This window comes from Typha angustifolia, chromosome 7, assembly GCF_048772165.1.
Source record: "Typha angustifolia cultivar Huaian chromosome 7, ASM4877216v1, whole genome shotgun sequence".
In the NCBI taxonomy this organism is placed as follows: domain Eukaryota; kingdom Viridiplantae; phylum Streptophyta; class Magnoliopsida; order Poales; family Typhaceae; genus Typha; species Typha angustifolia.
This window is the reverse complement of record NC_133245.1, coordinates 7,064,756-7,086,527: the sequence shown is the minus strand read 5'-3', so window position 1 is coordinate 7,086,527 and position 21,772 is coordinate 7,064,756. Positions and strand designations below refer to the sequence as shown.

The 21,772-nt window shown below is 41.9% G+C and overlaps 1 protein-coding gene across 1 annotated transcript; it reads left to right on the top strand.

Moving 5' to 3' along the window:
• The first annotated feature begins 1,875 nt into the window (after positions 1 to 1,875).
• On the top strand, positions 1,876 to 3,733 carry LOC140762812 (protein PSK SIMULATOR 1). Its single transcript, XM_073100768.1, has one exon. It carries the CDS (start codon positions 2,031 to 2,033, stop codon positions 3,492 to 3,494), a length of 1,464 nt encoding a protein of 487 aa, XP_072956869.1. The 5' UTR covers positions 1,876 to 2,030; the 3' UTR covers positions 3,495 to 3,733.
• Positions 3,734 to 21,772: the final 18,039 nt, after the last annotated feature.

Below are 21,772 nucleotides of genomic sequence, written 5' to 3'. Positions count from 1 at the left end.
TCTTCTTCCAAGGTTTTGACTTTGGAGGATCAAGTGGGAGTTAGCTTAGAGCGTTGTTTTACGTACATCAAGCCCCCAGAAATAACCCAATCCCTAAAAATAGTACAAGTTTACACTTCACAGCAAAGTGTTTTCGGTTTGTGTATTAAATTGTTGACACGAAACGAAGATTGTGGAGGGATTAGAGGCCTCCTGCTACCGACGAGTCACCGTGCGGATCGTATCTGGGACCACTTTATATATGCCAGGAGGATATATGTCAAGAGCCTCTGTTTTCGTACGGTCATAAAAAGGACGGTCCCCATCGACTGCTTATTTGCTATCTTATGTTTCAAGTTTTCATTCATTCATTCCTTTTTGAAGCCTAAAACTAGCGGCTGCTGCTTTACACTATCTGAGCTAATACTATATCTGAAGTATAAAAAAAGACATAGTCCTCCGAGGGGTTTTGTTTTCCTATACTCAGTACAAAGTAATCTTATGTACCAAGGAGGTTCCAGCTCTCTCTTCAAAATGGAAGGCAAGTCGTTTAAGCCTGTTTCTAAATTGATCCTTTCCCATTCCTTTCGTGCTACAGCTTGGAGAGCCAAGTCATTTAATTGTACTATATGGTTGCTCCAGAGCTCAATGACTGATTTATATGATAATTTTTTTTCCTGAGTAATAAAACCCTCAGCATTTAGTTAAAAATAAATAAATCCCAAGCATGAGGCACCACTGTAGCTCAGTTACTAAAATATGATGGAGATCATGGGATTCCATTCTTGTCGTATGATATTTAATAAATTCTTTTATCAAAATACTATGGTTTAAAATAATTGTGATTTATTTATTAGAAAAGTTAATTCAGTTGTCGAATCGATAATGTTTAGCTCATTTATTTAGCTTATAGCCTATGGATTGAGATAGATTTGAAAAAAAAAAATTTCCAAGCAAGAGTGTGAAAACATTCTCCAGTTGAGAATATAAATTCTACCAAACAAATTCCACTGCATGCAAATTAAGACGGAGTTATAGTGAGTCGTTTGAATATCGGTATGAGTAGTCCAATTGCACAAAATAAGGAGGTGCTTAACCCATATCTGGATCTATATTTTTAGTTCGGATACGGATATTAGACGGATAGCAAAATTTAAAACCATATCCTAGTTAAACGGATACGGATAGTTTTTGGATAAAGGATCGGATCTTAAACAGATATTGATTAAATTTAAAATAATTATAATATTTTATTTTGATATAATTAACACAAAATTATTAAGAGTTTTACAACAAATAATTTTTTTGTATGTCAAATATATAAAATTAGAGAAATTAATCTCTATAAATAATATATAACTTATTATTAGTAACAATATTAATATTTACTATTTAAATAAGTAAACTAAAAACTGTAAATCATTTAAAAAAATATAGGGATAAATGGATATCCGATATCCGTATCAGAATCCGAAAAATATATCCGACTCGTATTCGAATCCGTATCCTAATCGGATAGAAATTTTTTATCCGAATCCGATTCGAATCAGGTTGGATAGCGGGTTGGGTCGGATAGCGGGTTAGGTCGGAGTTAATCCAACCCGTTTTCAACCCTAGGTGCAAACGATCTGAAACCGTTCATTAATTTGTTGTCCAAGTACTACTTCATTCGCAAAATTAGAAGGTGTAAACGCCAATTGGGAGTTTCAATTGTCAAAAAGATGTCTGCTGCAATAGATGGCTCACCAAATTCAACTCCCAATTGGCGTTTACTTGCAAAAAAGCTAATCCACAACTTTCCAATCTCACCAATTCTTTCTTTCTGATACCGCTTCTTATACACACCCACACACTGACACACACCCCCCCAAACCTTTCAAACCTTTCAACATCTCACGAGCTCACAAAACTCACCCCTCCTCCCCTTTCTTTATTCTCCTTATCCCTGCCATCTCTAAGTTAATCATATTCTATTATTCTCTCTCTTTTCCTTCCCTTCCAATAAATAATCCACCACCCTCTTCTCCTCTTCCTTTCTATTTCCCCACCCCATGGCTCGAGAGACGTGGATAACCCGAGTCCGGTCGGCGTTCTCCGCCGGCCTCGGCTCCGTCCGATCCCCCACCGGCAAGAAGACCCACGTCGGCATCCTCGCCTTCGAGGTCGCCGGCCTCATGTCGCGCCTCCTCCACATCCACCGCTCCCTCTCCGACGCTCACATCGCCCGCCTCCGCCACGACACCCTTGCCTTCGAAGGTGTCCGCAAGATCGTCTCCGATGACGACGCGTTCCTCCTCGCCCTCGCCTGCGCCGAATTCACCGACGCCCTCCGCCTCGTCGTGGACTCCACCTCCGTCCTCGCTGCCCGCTGCGTCGAGCCGTGTTTTAGCGAAATCAAAGAGGCCTTCAAACTCTTCGCTGATACTGGCAGCGATGTCTATGGTTGGGTGTTTACAAAGAAAGAGATGGAGACCAGAGCTAAAAAGATGGACAAGTATATCTCATCGACAGCCACGCTTCACAAGGAGATGGAAGAGCTCTCCGATGCGGAGCACGCTCTCAAGAAGCTGATCCAATGCAACGGCGGGTGCAACCGAAGCCTTGCGACTACCAAACTCGTCCGCACTATAACCGAGATACAGGAGAAGATCTTATGGCAGCGGCAAGAAGTCAAGTATAAGAAGCAAACCTCCTTGTGGAGCTGCACTTTCGACGCCGTCGTCTGCCTCCTCACCCGCTCCGCCTTCACCGTCCTCGCGAGGGTCAAGCAAGTATTCGGCATCGGCTATGAATCGCACCATCTTCCGCGGAGTCTTTCAACGTCCCCCGCTGTCGTCTACCCCTCCTCTGATCCGCCCCCGCCGTGTCCGGAATCGTCACCGGAGAACGACGACGTTAAGCAGATCGGGTTCTTGGAGTCGATCTCCGCGATGCTGGCGCCGCCGCCGCCTTCTTTAGGATCCGCTGCGCTGGCGCAGCACTACGCGAATCTGATCATAGTAGTGGAGAAGATGATCAGAACTCCGCGAGCGGTGGGGGACGAAGCGAGGGACGACCTGTACGCGATGCTGCCGGCGAGCCTGAGGCAACTGCTGAGGACAAGGCTGCGGGGCGTCGGACGGGGAGTGGCGGCGGACGCGGAGCTGGCTGTCAAGTGGCGGGAGGCGTTGGCAAGCATTATGGATTGGCTAGGGCCGATGGCGCACGCCACTGTGAGGTGGCAGGGCGAGCGTAGCTTCGAGCAGAGGAGAAAGACGGTGTCGGCGCACGCGGCGACGGCGGTGACGGTGGTGCCGCGGGCTAATGTTCTCCTGCTCCAGACGCTCCACTTCGCGCATAAGGAGAAGACGGAGGCCGCAATCGCCGAACTTCTCGTCGGGCTAAACTACATCTGGAGATTCGAAAGAGAGATGAGCTCGCAGATGTTGCTGCTGCTAAATTTGGAATTAACCGCGTCCAAATTCGTCAACAATAAGAGCATCAACAACGACGAAAATATCGGGACGGAATCCTAAATAATCTTAGTGTTCTTTTGTTTTGATTGTTTCATGAGATCTCAGCTCTACTGACTAATGGTACAGTTTTTCCCCCCTTTAATTTTCTGGTTGAGTAATTTGGAAGGAAAATTTCCAGTTTTAAGATATATCCTTGTTATATATATATAACATTATAAGCGTTTGTAAATAGATAGTATATGTTTTATGCAATTAATATATCCTGTTTTAACAATAACAGGAGTACATCTTAGCCGTCATTGGAATTGTACTGTGTGTTACAGTTTATGCAGCTTCCTTTTCCTAATTTGGTTCTACAGTATGCAATGTACGATCCTGCGGAAGCTATGATTCTTTCTTGTGCCACTCAACGTGACCTAGACGCAACGTGCGAACGGCCCACCCCCAAATTGCTAAATCTTTAAGACAAAATTGTTGGAATTTAAAATGGTTTGATTCTCTGGAGTTGGGTAAATTAAACCAATTGGGGCTATTCTTTATGACCAAGTGTTGTTTATATATATATATGATACATTGGAGTGAGGAGGAAGAGGAGGAGGAGGCTACGTGATGCGGTCAGCCACTCGTGGCACATGGGATGGGTTGGTGGAGTTAATCATGGCCAATACTTCACATGCTGCATCCTATTTTGTTTACAAGATTTCCCCTCCCCTCCTCTCCCCTCCCCTCCCCTCCCCTCCCCTCCCCTCCCCACTGCCAAAGCCATCTGGTGGTCAATTAGATCATTGCAACACTGCATGAGTTGTTTGTATTATGGCCATGTTTGGGCCTTAAACATCATCATGCCCTCCCCCGGCGTTTTGAGTAGTGGAATCAGATCCTCTCTTAACCCAGTTGTAGGAACTTCCTACCGTCTAGATATATACGTGGCAACATATCACCGTCTTGGGTAAGAGAACCAATTCACAAAATCACATGTGAGAGCTCGATACTCAATAAGGCCCATACTAGCTAGCATGCTAACTAACTTTCTAGGCCTAAAATATTATGAATTATTATCGGGGGATTGCTGCGGTAAGGATCGCAATCGTGATGTTTCTAATTTCCTGGAAAAATAATGTTTCTAGCTTCTAAGACTAGTTATGCAATAGAGTTCTTTACCTTATTGTAATGGCATATATATATATACAACTTGTTGAATATAAATTAGATCTATTAGGTTTTTGATTTATTTTTAATCAGCAATCGTGAACAAAAGTTATTTTTATGTATTTAGATCATTTTGTATAAGCGTGATACAAGTAAACTGAGAATGTACCTTTGGACAAGATATTTACTAGCTAGGTTGGAATTATAGGTGTGTTCGAATGAACTCGAGGATTTTTCGTAGAATATGTCTAAATAAGACTAGAACAATTTTGATAGTTTGTGAAGTATTTTATAAATATTTGAACAAGATTAGAACAAAATTTCTAGTATGAAAGGCATTGTACAATTGTTTGAAATGCTTGTTCCGAGTGGCTAAAATCGAGTTGAGTGTTTGAATGACTATTGGTGCATTTGAACACCAAGGCAAAATTATGTTTTCTAAGTCAGAGTTGTGAGAGATTTGGCATGATGATCTCTTTGTATCTGCTACATTTATTTAAAGAGGCATCAATTCAAACAAGTGATGCTGAAATATCATACTAAAAGCCCTAGAAGAGTTTTGTAAAGAATCTTGAGCAGTCAAAAGGATTATTTGGAGAAAGAATTGTTTTAAAAACCCTTCGACCATGATCTCTAATTTTCAGTTTGGTATTTTCTACTATCTATAGGATCATTGAGGCAGGTCCCCTGACTTCAAAGGATCCTGAGATTGTCTAATCAAGCACGAAAAGTAGTTCGTGAGGGAAGATTTGAACAAATTTGCTATAAATATAGCTGTGGATTTTAGCAGGTGGTTTGTAAGTGTTATTGTAACTGCTACATCATTATAAGTATTTATTTTGATCCTAGAAGAGGATCGGTGGTTTTTATTCTTAGTTGATAGAGGTTTTTCTGCGTTAAGAATTTCTCATCTCATGGTTGAATTCTCAATGGTTTATTTTCTCACCTTATGTTTTTTCTTAAATATTAGTTTGTAGATCATTTATCTCATATAATTGTTATATATTTTTAATTGGTATCAGAGCAAGTCTCTCTTACTTTAGAGAAAGATCTACTGAGAGATGAATTTTTTTTTTTCAGAGAAGGGATAATCCACCGTTAGACTACCCTTGCTTGATGAATCTAATTATTCATAATAGAAAACCAAGATGCAGAGTGATAGTCTATAGTTTATGGTTGGAGTCCTACAATTTGTAAAGATACTAATCAACTAGGCGAAAAACTTATTGATTAGTGGGATAAAATAGATGTTCACAATTTTGTTGGAACAAGAAAGTGATTAACGCTATCTTTTGTAGTGTCATCCCTTGATGAGTTTCATTGGATTTGTACTTGCAAGATAACTAAAGATATGTGGAAAATTACTAAGACTACTCACAAGGAAACATCCACTATTAAACTATCAAAATTTCAAAGGCCAGCCATATCTTTGCAACCTTCTATATAATGAGAATGAATCTTTTAATAAATTTTATTCCAAATTGAGTGATGTAATCAACTTCTAGATTAATATTGGAGAGAGAATATGATATGACTGGGATTGGATTTAGTTATCTTGGGCTGAGTTTCTTTTGTTTCTTTTTGAAATAAATTTTTTCTAATGGTCGTGTTCGAATGCAAGGAACTGTGTCCGAACGCCTATATATGTTCGTAATTACAGCGGACATGTTTAGCACGTTCGAACACCCCGATCGAATGCCTGCATACGTTCACAAACACAGTAAATATATTTAGCATATTTGAACATGCTCGATCGCGTTTGAACGTGATCGGTGAATCTATACTCTTTCTAGAGCTTTCTTTTGATTGTTTTGCTTGTTAGGTTAGCCTCTAAATATGTAGAATGCAACCTTATGATTATTATTAAATAATTGAGTTCTTTCCCCCAAATCTTCTCCTCTCCTCTCTCGTTCTCTCCACCGTCTCAAATCTCCTCGTTTGGCCTATCCCCCTAGACCTATAGGAAAGGCCCTCTTCTTCCTTTTCTTCTACTCTCCTTTATACCCAGATATTTTTTATTGATATCAAGATCACATCAGTGGTATCAGAGCCACTGGTTCTTAGACTCATGACCACTACAAGAGCAATGGCTAATTGACACACCGCAATGGAGGTACCTATGGAGACTGAACCTAATACGCCCTCAATGCTAGTAGGTAGAGCAGTTGCGAGCACAGGCATGACCTCAACTGGTTTAGCGCCTAATATGGATCAAACCTTAGTCTCCCTCTTCCAACAAATGATGGATCTACAGTGGACGCAGCAGGAGGAGATGAGAGGCGTGAGGAAAGGGTTGCGGAACTTTGCAGCCACCGTGCGCATGCCAGAAATTCTAGTGCTAACAAATCCAACTACGATTGTGTTGCCTCAACTAGGAGCTAGAGCAACCCTTGCCCAAAATAAACCCTTGCTGCCACCACCCAACGGCCCTAAAGGACCTTACCAAAGGGTGCAGAGTGGGCACGTCCAGATCTAAATCCCAACTACGCCGAGGTGGATGCGGGTTGGCCGAATTAGGGTGATCTCGGTTGGCACCACAAGAGAGATAATCAGAGGCGCCAAGAAAACGATGTATCGATTCTACATCCTTCTACCATTGGACCTAAACTTGTGTATGATGCGGGTGCGATAATCCTACGCACTGAAAAACAGCGAGGCTCGAGTTCCCTAAGTTCCAAGAAGGTAATCCTTTGGATTGAATTTTTCATGCTGAACAATTTTTTATGTATCAAAGAACAATGGAAGACGCCAAGGTGGTGTTGGCAAGCTTCCATTTGGAAGGCGCAACATTACATTGGTATCAATCTACGTGCACATATTAAGTGTTCGATGGATGGCCGACATTCTTAAATGCCCTATCTAGGTGCTTTGGAACCGTAGGCTTTGAGGAGTATAGTGCCACTCTATCAAAGCTTGTCCAAAAGACGTCGGTTGCTGCCTACTAGGAGAAGTTTGAACAAATTAGTAGTTGGTGTCGACCACAATGGCCACACGAAATTCTAATGAGCACTTTTATTTGTGGGTTACACGAGGAGGTCTGGGTTGATGTGCTTTCTCTACGACCCAGGACCTTGAGCGAGGCCTTTGAAGACGCAACTAGGATGGACTAGAAGCATTAAGCCTTGAAGAATGCTAATAAGCTTTGCTGGAACAACAGGTTTATGCAACGGGCAACTAGAGCGATTAGTGCATCGAGTATGGCTGCGAGAGCATTAGCGAGCACAACAGGGCCACGGGCCATTCCAAGGCTTGTTCTAGGAGTACGAGGAGGTGGAGCAACCCCCGAGGTCCATACTCTTACACCTACACAAGTGGAAGAATTATAAGCCAAGGGGTTATGTTTTAGATACGATGAGAGGTTCACTCTAGGCCATCGTTGCACTAAGGTGATGGGCAGCATTATGTTGATCGATGGGCATGAGGATGATAAGGAGGAAATTGATGGTGATGGCTTGGTGACTAAGGAGATCGGGGAGGAGACATATAGGGAGCTAGAGGAAGAGGTACTAGCCTAGATATCCATGCATGCTTATTCTGGCACGAGCGCTTCGAAGAACTTACAAGTAGACGGACTAGTCAAGAAACAGTGTGTGCACCTCTTCATCGACACAGGAAGCACGCACAATTTCTTAGACGAGTGGCTCATACGGTGAATTAGACTTGAGGTGGAACCCACCATCGGCTTCGAAGTGACTTCATTGTATCCATCCGGGTGCAAGGCCACAACTTCATTGTGGATTTGTATCCATTGGCTCTTCGAGGAGCGGATGTGGTCTTAGATACCCAATGGTTGCAAAGCCTTGGTCTAGTCACCTTCAACTTCTCACAAATGCAGCTCACTTTTCAGTGAGACGAACGGGTCATATAGCTTGACGGGGTTCGGACGCAGCCAAGCCCCACTCTCCAACCATTGATTAGAGCTCCCTGAGTTGGCGAGCCATCGTACTTCCTCCAGATTGCATTGACCAAACCTGAGACTCTTCCTACCTTAGGTATATGTGATTATTTGGAGTTTGTGTTGACTAACTCTGTTGCCCTGTTTGAGGCTCCATGGGGACTACCACCTGTGAGACACGCCAATCACAGGATCAAGATCATTCCAAGGGTAGAACCAACCAATGTTCAGCCCTACTGTTATCCTCACATCTAGAAGGAGGAGATATCGAGATTGCTTGCTGAGATGCTAGAGCAGGGTATTATCCAACTGAGTCAGAGTTCTTATTCATCGTCGATGTTATTGGTGCGGAAGAAGGACAGAAGTTGGTATTTTTGCGTGGGCTATTACGCATTGAATGCCATCACCGTCAAGGATCAGTACACGATACCTATCATAGAGAAGCTGCTAGATGAGTTGACAAGAGCGTCATATTTCAACAAACTCGATCTCCGCGTCGGCTATCATTAGATTCGCGTGCAAACGTAGGACATTCACAAAATAGCATTTCGGACTAACGACAAACACTACAAGTTTCGATTGCCGTTTAGGTTCACAAATACATCGGTGACCTTCCAAGTATGTGTTAGTATTTTTTGATGACATTTTGGTGTATAACAAGATCTAGGAGGAGTTCTTAGTTCATTTGCACTCAGTGTTGGGACTGTTGGCGGATCATTCTCTAAAGGTAAAGAAAAGCAAATGCCTTTAGGGAGAGCATAGAGTAGAGTACCTCGGCCACATTATTTTAGCAAAGGGCGTAGCGGCTGACCCAAGCAAGGTGTTATTGAATGAATTGAGTTCTCTCCCCCAAATTTGTGAGTTACGGTGGTTCCTTAGCCTGACAAGGTACTACCACAGATTTGTGGAAGGTTATGGGAAGATTGCGGCACCCCTCACTTCATTGCTAAAAAAGGATGCCTTCCATTAGATCGAGTCAGTGACAAAGGCATTTGAGGAGTTAAAGATCGCCATGGCAATTGTACCGGTGTTGGCGCTACCCAATTTTACAAAGCCATTTATAATCGAGTGGGATGCATCTGGGTTGAGCATTAGGGCTGTTCTTATGCAATCTGGGAGGCCTATTGCTTATCATACGAGCGAGAGATGCTCACTATCCTACATGTAGTGACCAAGTGGAGACCATACTTGATCAGATGATGATTTTAGAGATGGTCACCAAACTGCTAAGATACGACTATAAGTTGTGGTATAAGAAAGGGACGAAAAATAGGGAGGCAGATGCACTCTCACGACAGCCTGCGCCCCCAGAGCTTGCAACCTATTCAACACCTGTATTTCCCTTCCTTACTGATTTGAGTACCACCAACGCCACAAATCTAGAGGTGTCCAGGTTGATACATGAGCTGGAGAGTGATCCCATGAGTCACCCTGAGCTTGAGAGTAGAGGAGGACTACTGTTAGATCACAGGTGCATCGGAGTACCAGATAATGATGCCTTGCGGAGGCAACTCATGGATTTCTTCCATTCCACACCGGAGGCGGGACACGAGGGGCTCTTGAGGACCTACAAGAGGCTCCCAAAGAGCTATACATGGGTTGAAATGAAGAAGGAGCTATAGAGATTTGTGCGGGATTGTGATATTTGTTAGCGGGCAAAGACCGATTCCTTGAGGCGAGCTGCACTACTACAGCTTTTGCTCGTTCCAAAACGCATTTGGGAGGATATCTCCATGGACTTCATTGAGGGGCTACCTCCAGTGAAATGGTATTCTGTCATCTTCGTCATGGTAGACAAGCTGAGCAAGTATGCTCACTTCTCAACCTTGGCGCACCCATATTCAGCGAAGGCAGTTGCAGAGGTGTTCGTGTGCGATGTGGCCAAGCTTCATGGCATGCTGCGCTCGATCGTGTTCGACCGTGATAGATTCTTCATTAGTGACTTCTGGATGGAGTACTTCACACTTTAGGGGACTCAATTAAACCTTAGTTCGGCTCACCACTCTTAGACTGATGGCAAGATCAAGGTAGTTAATCGAGGCATTAAGTAGTATTTGTGGTGCTTTGTCAAAGAGCGTTTGGAGAGATGGCGTGATTACCTTCCTTGGGTAGCATGGTCATACAACACTGTGTTTCATACCAGCATAAGGATGACACCCTTTGAAGTAGTGTATGGCAAACCCCCACCCTCATTATGGACATATGACCTAGAGGCGATAGTGGTGCAGACGGAGGCCAATCTAGAGTTGATGGATCGAGATGCAACCTTAAGGAGGCTTAGGACCTGCATGGCAGCGACACGAAAATGCATGAAGCAAATCTACGACTGCTGTCACTGTGAGTTGGAGTTCGTGGTCGGAGATCTTGTGTTTGTGCACATTTAGCCTTATCGGCAAGTGATGCTGAGACCAGTGTGCAATCAAAAGCTGGCGCATGGCTACTTTGCACCCTTTCTTATATTGGAGCGAGTTGGCCCAATTACATACAGATTGGAGCTTCCTGAGGAATTGCGAGTGCATCCCATATTCCATGTGTTCTTGTTGTGAGCTCGAGTAGCCGTCGACTAGATGGTATGGTCGGATAAACCGAAGATGATTGAAGAGATGAGAGCTCTAGAGACAATTCGTGTACTGGCTACACGTAGGAGATGTCGCGCAAGACAGCTAGAGATAGAGATCCTAGTGGAGTAGCTTGACAAGCCATTTGACGAGTCTACATGGGAGCTTGAATAAGACATCACTGATCATTTTCCTTATTTCACACCTTGAGGACAAGGTGGCTGAAGCATGGTGGACCTAGTTATCTCAGGCTGAATTTCTTTTGTTTCTTTCTGAAATAAAATTTTTCTAAACACGATCAGCGAATCTGCAGTCTTTCTAGGGCTTTCTTTTGATTATTTTGTTTGTTAGGTTAGCCTCTAAATATGTTGAAGGTAACCTTATGATTATTATTGAATGAATTAAGTGTTTTTAATTTTTCAAAGGCTAAAGTGGCTTCATCCGTCCATCTAAAAGAGTCTTTTTTCAACAAAAAAGTGAGAGGAGCAACAATCTTGCCATATCCGGTAATGAATCGACGATAATAACCAGTCAGCCCCAAATATTCTCTTAATCTGGTGGTAGTAGTAGGAATAGGCCAAGCGATCATACTTACAACCTTTTGAGGATCCGCCGCTACACCATCCACTGAAATAATGTGGCCTAAATACTCCACCTTTGGTACTCCCCATAGGCACTTTGACTTCTTGATCTTTAATTAGTTTTGCTCTAACAAATTCAACACGTCCTCCAAATGCCACCAATGCTCCAATTGAGTCCTGCTATACACCAAAATATTGTCAAAAAATACCAAAACATACCTTCGCAATAGAGGCTAAAATATATCATTTATGAGGCCTTGAAAGGTAGCTGGAGGATTGGTGAGACCAAAAGACATCACTCGGAACTCGTAATGCCCATCCGGAGTCTAAAATGCAATTTTATGCACATCCGCCGAGTGAACTTTAATTTGATGATACCCGGCCCTCAAGTCAAGCTTACTAAATATAGTCACCCCTGCAAGCTCATCCAGCAACTCCCTGATAATCGGAATGGGATACCGGTCATTAACGGTAATAGCGTTTAGTGCTCGATAGTCGACACAAAAATGCCATGTTCCGTCCTTTTTTTGCACCAATAGCACGGGGGATGAGTATGAACTATGACGTGGTTGTATGAGGCCTTGCTCCAACATCTCGGCTACCATCTTTGAAATAACTTCTTTTTGCACATGTGGATACCAATATCGCCTCATGCTCGCTAGTGCAACCTCGGGTACAATCTCTATGCGATGGTCCGCCGCACTCCTCGATGGCAACTCTTGCGGCTCCTTAACCAGTCCAGAAAAGTTATTTAATAAATTAGACAATTCAATGGTAGTACCTGAACTCGTTTGAGACTCATTTCCTACTGGTCCTAATTGAAGAAGATAGGCCAAATCATACGCATAAGGTAGCCCCACCATAGGCTGCATCATAAGAATTGGCGAAGACCTAACACCATCAAGCTACACATCTTTGTTTCCTTATTTATATTTCATCCACATACTCCGAAAATCAAATGTGATGGGTCCCAAACTCTGTAACCACTAAGCACCAAGGACAATGTTCGCTCCTCGCAGCGCCAACGGATATAAGTCCATAATGATGTCGTGTCCTTGCACCCATATACTGACTCAACGACACAAGCTCTCCGCCCTAAACTTCGTGCCGTCTCCAATAGCAACGTCAAACCCCGTAGTCGGTTCGGCATCCAAACACAATCTCCTCACTAGCCTCTTGCCTAGAAAGTTGTGTGTACTCCCCGAACCGATGAGGATGTGCACACAATGCTTTCTAACGAGTTCGTCTACTCGTAACGTCCTCGGCGCAGAAGTATCCAAACATGCATGCATCGATATTTCAGCTTGGATATCTTCCTCTACACCCTCCTCAACGGTCTCCTCATGGGTCTCCTCTGGACACTCTCCATCATCATCAATCTCATCATCCTCCTCAGGACCATCGATAAGCATCACACTTTCAATCGATTTAGAACATCGATGACCGGGGGTGAAACGCTCATCACATCAAAAGTAAAGACTCTTCGCTCTTCGCTCCTCCTTTTAGGTAGGTGTGAGAGTTCGAACTAGGGGTCTAGTGCCTCCTCTAACGTCAAAAGAAGGTCTCAAAGGTGGTCATGGTCTAGTAGTCGTAGCCGCAGTTTTTGAAACCACAGAATTTCTAGTCAGTGTTCTAGGTGCAAACCACCCATCTCGATTGCGCCTATTGGTTTTTACTGCCATCTTTAGAGCCCTATGCTTTTGTTCCATCCTCACGGCCTTCTTAAAGGCCTCCTCAAGAGTAGTAGGGCATAGAGCACGAAGATCCGCTTGTATCTCCTCTCGTAGCCCTGAAATAAATATACTCATCAATATACGTTCAGGCACGGTGGCTCACAACGACTACTAACTCTTTCAAATTCAGCTTGGTACTCCAATACGGTAGTCCTCTAAACCATCTTGCTTAATGTGGCAGCAAAATCTTCATATGTCACTATCTCAAATCTACATGTAGTCCTCCTACAAAAATCAATCCATTTGGTAAATCCACCACTACGAATAACCAATCTACACTAATGCAATGCCGTTCCTTGGAGGTGAAAGCTTGTCATCTGAACTTTTGCATCTTTTACTGTACCTTGACAATTAAAATATTGTTCATCTTGAAACACCCAATCCGTTGGATCACCGTCTTGGAATTTTAGAAAGTCGAAGCGTGTGGTTCTCCCCCGAATAACATTGTCGGATTCGCAAAAGATCCTTGGTTCAAGTCTAAACCGTTGTGCATGTTGATCACCTTCTCTAAATCCTCGAGCACGTCCATCACCAACTCCATAGGGATCAACCTCATCCTCATAGTGCCAATCTTCCTCATCGACGAAGCACACCGGTGCCGCACGCCTCTCGGGTTCCACCACGAATAAGGCAGCCCCACCATTAGCTGCATCGCTGGAATCAGCGGAGATCGAACGCTATCAAGCCGCACATTTTTATTTCCTTGCTTAAATTTTATCTACATACTCCAGAAATCAAAAGTGACGGGTCCTAAGCTCTACAACCACTGAGTGTCAAGGACAATGTTCGCTCCGCATAGCGCCAATGGATACAAGTCCACAATGATGTTATGTCTTTGCACCTGTATACCCACCTAGCGACACAAGCTCTCCGCATGAAGCTTTGTGCCGTCTCCAATAGCAACGTCAAACCTCGCGATCGGTTTAGCCTCTAAGCCCAACCTCCTCACTAACCTCTCATTTAGAAAGTTGTGTGTACTCCTGGAATCGATGAGGATATGCACACAATGCTTTCTAACGAGTCGATCCACCCGCAATGTTCTCAGCTCGGAAGTACCTAAATATGCATGCATCGATATTTCAACTTGAATATCTTCCTCCATGGCCTCCTCCACGGCCTCCTCATGGACATCCTATGAACACTCTCCATCACCAACAACCTCATCGTCCCCCTTGAGACCGTCGATGAACATCACACTCCCGATCGATTTGGATCACCGTTGACCGGGGGTGAAACGTTCATCACATTGAAAGCAAAGGCTCTTCGCTCCACCTACGCAGGTGTGAGAGTTCGAATGGGGGGTCTTGTGCCTCCTCTAACATCGGAAGAGGGTCTCAAGAGTGGTCATGCGTTAGTATTAGCAACGGCTGTCTTTGAACATGCAAAATTTCTAGTAGGTATTCTAGGCGCAAACAGCCCATCTCGGTTGCCCCAACTTGTTTTCGCTGCCATCTTCAAAGCCTTGTGATTTTGCTCCATCCACACGGCCTTCTCAAAAGCCTCCTCAAGAATGGTAGGACAAAGAGCATGAATATCCGCTTGGATCTCCTCCCGCAGCCCTGAAAAGAATGTGCTCTTCAATGTCAATTCGGGCCAAGGTGGCTCGCAATGACTACTTACTCTTTCAAATTCTGCTTAGTACTCCAATACAGTTGTCCTTTGGACCATCTTGCTTAATGTGGCAGCAAAATCTTCATACGCCGTTGTCCCAAATCTACATGTAAACCTCCTACAAAAGTCTGCCCAACTAGTAAATCCTCCACCATGAATGGCTGATCAATACTAATGCAATGTCGTTCCTTGGAGGTAAAATCTTACCATCGGTACCTTTGCATCCTCCGCTGTCACTTGACAATCAAAGTATTGCTCCACTTGAAACACCCAATCCATTGGATCACCACCTTGGAATTTTGGAAAGTCCAAGCGTGCGATTCTCCCCCGGATAGTATTGTCGGGCTTGCGAAAGATTCTTGGTTCAGGTTTGAACCGTTGTGCTTGTTGCTCTCATTCTCTAAATCCTCGAGCACGCCCATCACCATCTCCAAAGGGATCAACATCATCATCTAAGTGCCAATCTTCTTCATCGACAAAGCGCACTAGTGCCAAACGCCTCTCGGGTTCCATTACCGTTGGCCTCGGGTTGTGTATCGAAGGTGGGTGATAATGCGTAAAAATAGGTAAAAAAGGATCATTGACATTAACGTGTCGTACTTGGATCTGTGGGGTATCGGTTCGATATGGTCCTATCTCTGGTCCTTCTTGAGGCATCGATCTTCGTCGAGGAGATGACAAAGTCAATCAGTTCATGACATATTCCTTCAAAGCATTATGATCATTCTGCATTGTGTCCACCCAATCCAATAATGTTTGGAACATGTCCCTAAGCTCATCCACTAAGCCCATGTTCACACCCATGTACGTTGGTTAACTCGGTCCTACTATGGCCGCCCCAAGGGAATCTACCTCTTAGTTAGGGTTTTCGTGGATTGAGTCTTTCCTTGTCGATGTGCTCTCTATTGATCTCCTTGTTAATGTCATCTTTCTTATCTCCACCATTAATAAAGGTTCGAGGTTTGCCGGGCTCTGATACCAATGAAAGGTTACGAAACGATCCCTTCAAAATCTGGATTGATTGTAGAAAGCAATCCGCGCAACCGAGGAAAAATATTCACCAAATATTCATACGTTGTTAGAAAATTACTAAACTAAGGTTGGTCGATCCATAACTTCCTGATCTACATCTTTTGTACTTACACCCTTTGGAGATTCGAATTACAACTGGGACAAAAATATGCTAGAGTGGGGTGATGGTAGTGGTGACGAGTGGATTGGATGATAGGGTTATGGATGATAATGGAGATGAGGGTGGATGGTTAATGTAGTTAAGGGATAAGGATGAAGGGGGAGAAGTGGCCGAGATCCCATAAAGGAAGGAGGACTCGACAGACGAGGAAGATTAGAAGATAGATGAGACCTTGCCAATGGTAGAGGTGATTGGTTGGTGAAGAGGGAGAAGGGAGATTAGGGTAGAGAGACTAGAGAGAGGATAGAGGAGGATAGAAACCAATATTCATTCCTCATAATAATTTTGGCTACCATCCATACCTTTATAGAGGCTAGCCGACAAGCCATAATAATAATTATTAACCCTAATTCTAGTGGACTCCTGCCGATCGCGTTTGAATAGGGTCGACCGCGTTCAAACGCACAAAAGACGTTCTCTGTGGATGCAAATTGATGTAGGCGTTCGCACGCGGGCGTTCAAATGCGCGCGACCATATTCAAACGCATATTTTGCGTTCACTATTTTTGTGAACTGATGCAGGCGTTCGCAAAGGTGTTCGAACACGTCTTCTTCTGCGTTGGAACACGACCTACAGAATGTTTAGTTTTTCTGAAAATAAATAACTAATGCAGTAAGAAGAAACTCTAACTAGGTGTATTAGCCCACAACACTTTCCCCATCTTGTCCTCAAGGTGTAAAGCCAGGGAAACCCTCCAAGATGTCCATCTCCAACTCCCATGTCGCTTAATCAGGTGGCTTGCCAAGCCACTCGATTAAAACCTCCATCTCTAATCTAGTACCATGATGTCATCGGTGCCTAGCAAGTACATAAACTGACTCTACAATCTCTATCTCCTCCAATGGCTCTGGTAGAACTAATCCAACGACCTCATAATCTCCAATCCGCTCCCTTAACAATGAAACATAAAAGACATGATGCACTCTCGACCGCTTAGGCAGCTCCAAACGATACACAACCGGACTGATATGCTTTAACACCCGAATCAAATTAAAGTAGCGATGTGCTAACTTCTGGTTTTGCATCGGACGCAAGGTCACCTGTCGATACAGTTGCACCCTCACAAACACCCAACTGTTGATATCGAACTCCTGGTCCCGATGGCTACGATCAGAAACTTGCTTTATGTGATTTTGAGCAAGTTTAAGATAGGCATGCAACCTTCTCAATGTGGTGTCTCTATCCATCAAAGCTAAGTCCACCTCCATCCTATCTGTAGATGCCCCTAGATCATAAGCACGTAATGTCGGAGCCGTGTGCCCATACACCACCTCGAATGGGGTCATGCCAATGCTATTGTGGTGGGCAGTGTTGTAAGATCACTCTGCCAATGGTAAGAACTCTAACCATCATCTCAACATCTCTTCAACAAAGCACCGCAAGTACTGCTCAATGTCTTGATTAACCACCTCGGTTTGGTCGTCTGTCTATGGATGGTAAGTCGAATTGAAGTTCAATCGAGTCCCCAATAGTCTAAAAAACTCCATTCAAAAGTTGCGAATAAATACACGATCACGATCTGAGATAATCGTGCATGGCATGCCATGCAACCAAGCAACATCTCTAACAAAAATTTCAGCCACTATCTTGACTGAAAATGGATGTAACAATACAGAAAAGTACGCATACTTGCTCAATCTATCAACCACTATAAAAATAACGGAATAACCACGTACCGATGGAAGACCTTCTATGAAATTCATAGAAATGTCTTTCCAAACATGGTCCGATATCGGTAGAGGCTGTAGTAATTCAGCCGGTTTCAATGTGGTTGTCTTAGCCCTATCACAGACTTCACAAAAACAGACTGAACTCCTCACGTCTTGTCTCAATCCTAGCCATGTGCAACTCTGTGATATCCTCCTATAAGTCCTCAAGACACCCTCATGACCTTCTATGAACTCCTTATGTCTCCCGTAATAAAAAATTTACAAAACCAAGTGAGATCGATCCGTAAACTATCATTGGTATTAGAGCCAGGCGAATATCAGACCTCCATTAATGGTGAAATCAAGAAAGATGGCATCAACAAGGTTATCAATGGAGAACACACCGACAAGAGAAGACTCAATCCACAATAACCCTAATTATTTTAATTCTTCATTTACACTTCTCTTTATGAATTAAATATGTATCAGTTAAATTATCATAACTTTAAATTTGCTTCAAAGAGAGAAATACATATATTTACCATGTTCCTTATAAAGTAAAGATGACAGCACAAATAATCATAACTATCAATTTTGTTGTCCAATTATGAGTCTTATCGCTTTCTACAATAATAAAATATAAATCAAAATATTTCAATAATTAAAACATTTTATAAATAAAGCATGCTCAATATACAAACAATATATTTTAAAAGTAGTCACAACAACATTGTTTCATATACAAATAATATAAACTTACCAATAAAGCTTCATAATATGTGATAAAAATGATGATGATAATACATGCTCACAATCACTATATAGTACCGAAATTTAAAGTAAATACCATATCATACGCCACAAGTAATAAATATCACATAGTACATCATTCTTAGCACAACGCCTATGGGTACATGCCTAACAATTCACTCAATAATAGTACACTCCATAATACTATAACTAAATAAAATCGGATATATTTGAAGCACCTTGTTGTGTGAATGGTAGTGGCAAACCTATTTTTATATCTATCCAGTAGCTACAATTCTGAACAGTTTGCAATCCCTTCCATATTGGCATATTATTATCTAGAAAAGCCTCTCCAAGAAAGTATATCTTTCTGCAATGTGGGACTTCTTTTTTCGAGCTATAGTTGATCCACTTTGATTTCTTCTCTTATTACTACCAAACGAGATTTTAGTAATATCTGTGAAGTTAATATTGGAGATATTAAAACCTGTCTATTAAGTATAATTAGCAAACCGACTGTCATAAATAGGGGATTTGCCACATACATCTCTACTAAGTGTATCAGAAGACCAAATACTTTCATTCATTGTCTTGTCATTTGGTTCAATAGATACAAAAACATATTGTCTGATACGATCCGGACTTCATTGATGCTGTCTCGAGCATAGATACGCTTTAGGGGGTGTCTTTTATTTTTGTTTGTGTTTTATTTTAGAGAAAAATAAGTTTTTTGTAGGTCGCATTCAAACGCAGATGAGTGCATTCGAACGCGTTTGCGAATGCCTACATCAAGTTCACAAAAACACGAAATATGCGTTCGAACGCGATCGGGCGCGTTCAAATGTCTGCATCATATTCGCATTGATAGAGAAAGTTTTTTGTGCGTTCAAACGCGGTCAACGAAAATCCACTATTTCTAGGGTTAATAATTATCATTTTTTAATTGTTTGGTTAGCCTCTAAAGATGAGGATGGCAATCAAGGAGTCACTATTGAATGAATTAAGTTTTGCCCTAATCTTCTTCTTCTTCTTCTTCTTCTCTCTCTTGTTCTCTCATTCCATGGCTTTGTTGCTTCTAGCCTCCCTCGGTTGGCCACTCACCCTAGTCCCTTAGGGGCGGCTTACTCCTTCCCCTTCTTCAAATCTCTATAACCTTATCCTATCCCTTCCATCATCCATAATATTTCTACCACCACTTACTTACTGGTGCCACCCCATTACCACCGGCCTACCACCACCATAACCCCTCTAGGATCTCATGTCTTCATCCACGGATCCATAGACGGATTCCTTGACATTAGTCTACTCATCTAACGATATCTCCAGATTTCGTCGTCCGATTTTATTGAAATTAGATTTGTTGGAAAGTTGTTTTTTAGGGCTACAACATATCAAAATTTCACGTTGATCCAATAGTTATAACTTCTGAAATCATTTTCAAATTTCCGTGCCAAATCTTGTCTAAATCTGAAAACGAAATAGATCAAACTTTAGCCCAAGGGGAGATCATATCATTGTCCTATTGCAATATCATTATCCACTATAAACCCGATATCTTCAAAATGTACAACTCCTTTATCTCAACATCGTTCGTATCTTATGTTATTCTGGAAAGTGGAAAAAATATTTTTGTATTACTATGTTTGACAATTTGTCAGCTCAATAAATAAAAAAAAGACCAATTTAATTCAATTTGAGAAAACATTATTAAAATATACCTTTATTAGAAATTCCCAATCATCAACATTAGGTGCGATCGACTTTTGGAGGATGTTGTCCCAACCCGATCCACTTTTATCTGTTAGGCTTTTGTAATTTCTGTAATATTCACAAAGCCTCTTCCATCTACTTTTTAATTGATCCTTGTGTATGTCACTCTTGGTACACAGTTTCCAACCCTTCACAATTTCATTCTAACCATCTTTGATAAAATTCTTACCACTCATAAAATTTCATCTTTCTCAGTAGTCCAATTTTCAATCCTCTTGCTAGATTGTTGTCCACCATCTCTATTTCTTACCATCTTCTCCTTAATGACGCAATATGAAGAAAAACATCTATTTAAGAAAGCAACAGTATGTGTTACAAGGATCAATTTTTTAGGACTCATAGCCTATAATAATAACACAAGGATCAATTTTTTAGGACTCATAGCCTATAATAACAATGCAATATGCATGACCCGTAGCCTAATCTACGTATAGTTATTAAAATTATGAGAAAATCATCTTGGTGTTACTAGTGAAATGACACATACCATAAATGGGCTTTGATTTGTTAGATCTATAACTATGTGAGATAGTAGAAGGATTATAATACTTACTTGAGATTGTCCGAACTCTCCAATAGAATATCGTTGGTTGAGAAGAAGCTACTTATTAGATACGACAAATTTTGAAATATCGTTGCTTTATTGACGTCGGCATGCGACTGCCGAAAGGTTTCTTTGTCGAAGACAACGTACTGCAGTCGAGCAAATTCCTTGAAGGTGGCATGCGGCTGAGAGTGGGAGTTAGAGGAGAGAGGAGAGAGGAGAACTTTCTTCTTTTTATTTTCCTTGTTGAGAGAGAGGAGATGAGAGGAGAAAAGAAAGTGATGATGAGATTAGATATGATTTGATAAATCTAAGTATACGGAAGTATTCTTCTTATTTGCGGACTTCACATTCTAAGCCATCAAATAATCTGATTAAGCTTGCAAATATATAACATATAAGTCTACCAATGTGACTCATCACGATTTTTTTTTAATTTTTTTAAATAAACCTCAGGTGATATTTATTACACAACCGTTGGATGTTGTATGATTAATTTATAATAGCAATTTTCTTCCGTACGCCTGCAATTTTATTTTTAAGTCCACAAAACAACGTTTGCTAACTTCTTGTGTAAGCTAGCTAACTAATCTTTAGTGCTTTCTAAGCCCACAAATTAACCAATTTAGTTAACCTTAATCCTGCAAATTTATTTTTAAGCCCACGAAACAATTTTTGCTGACTTGTTTTGTAAGCCAACAAACTAGACTTTGCTGCCTTCTAAGCTAGCAAATTAGCCAATTTAGTTAACCTTAACCCCATCAATTTATTTTTAAGCCCACAAAACAATATTTTACACTATTTTTAATAACCGACGAGTTACTTTTATTTTATATAATTTTTTATTAAACCTATACTAAATGATATTATTAGTAAAGATGTTTTAAAAATAATTATACTTTATC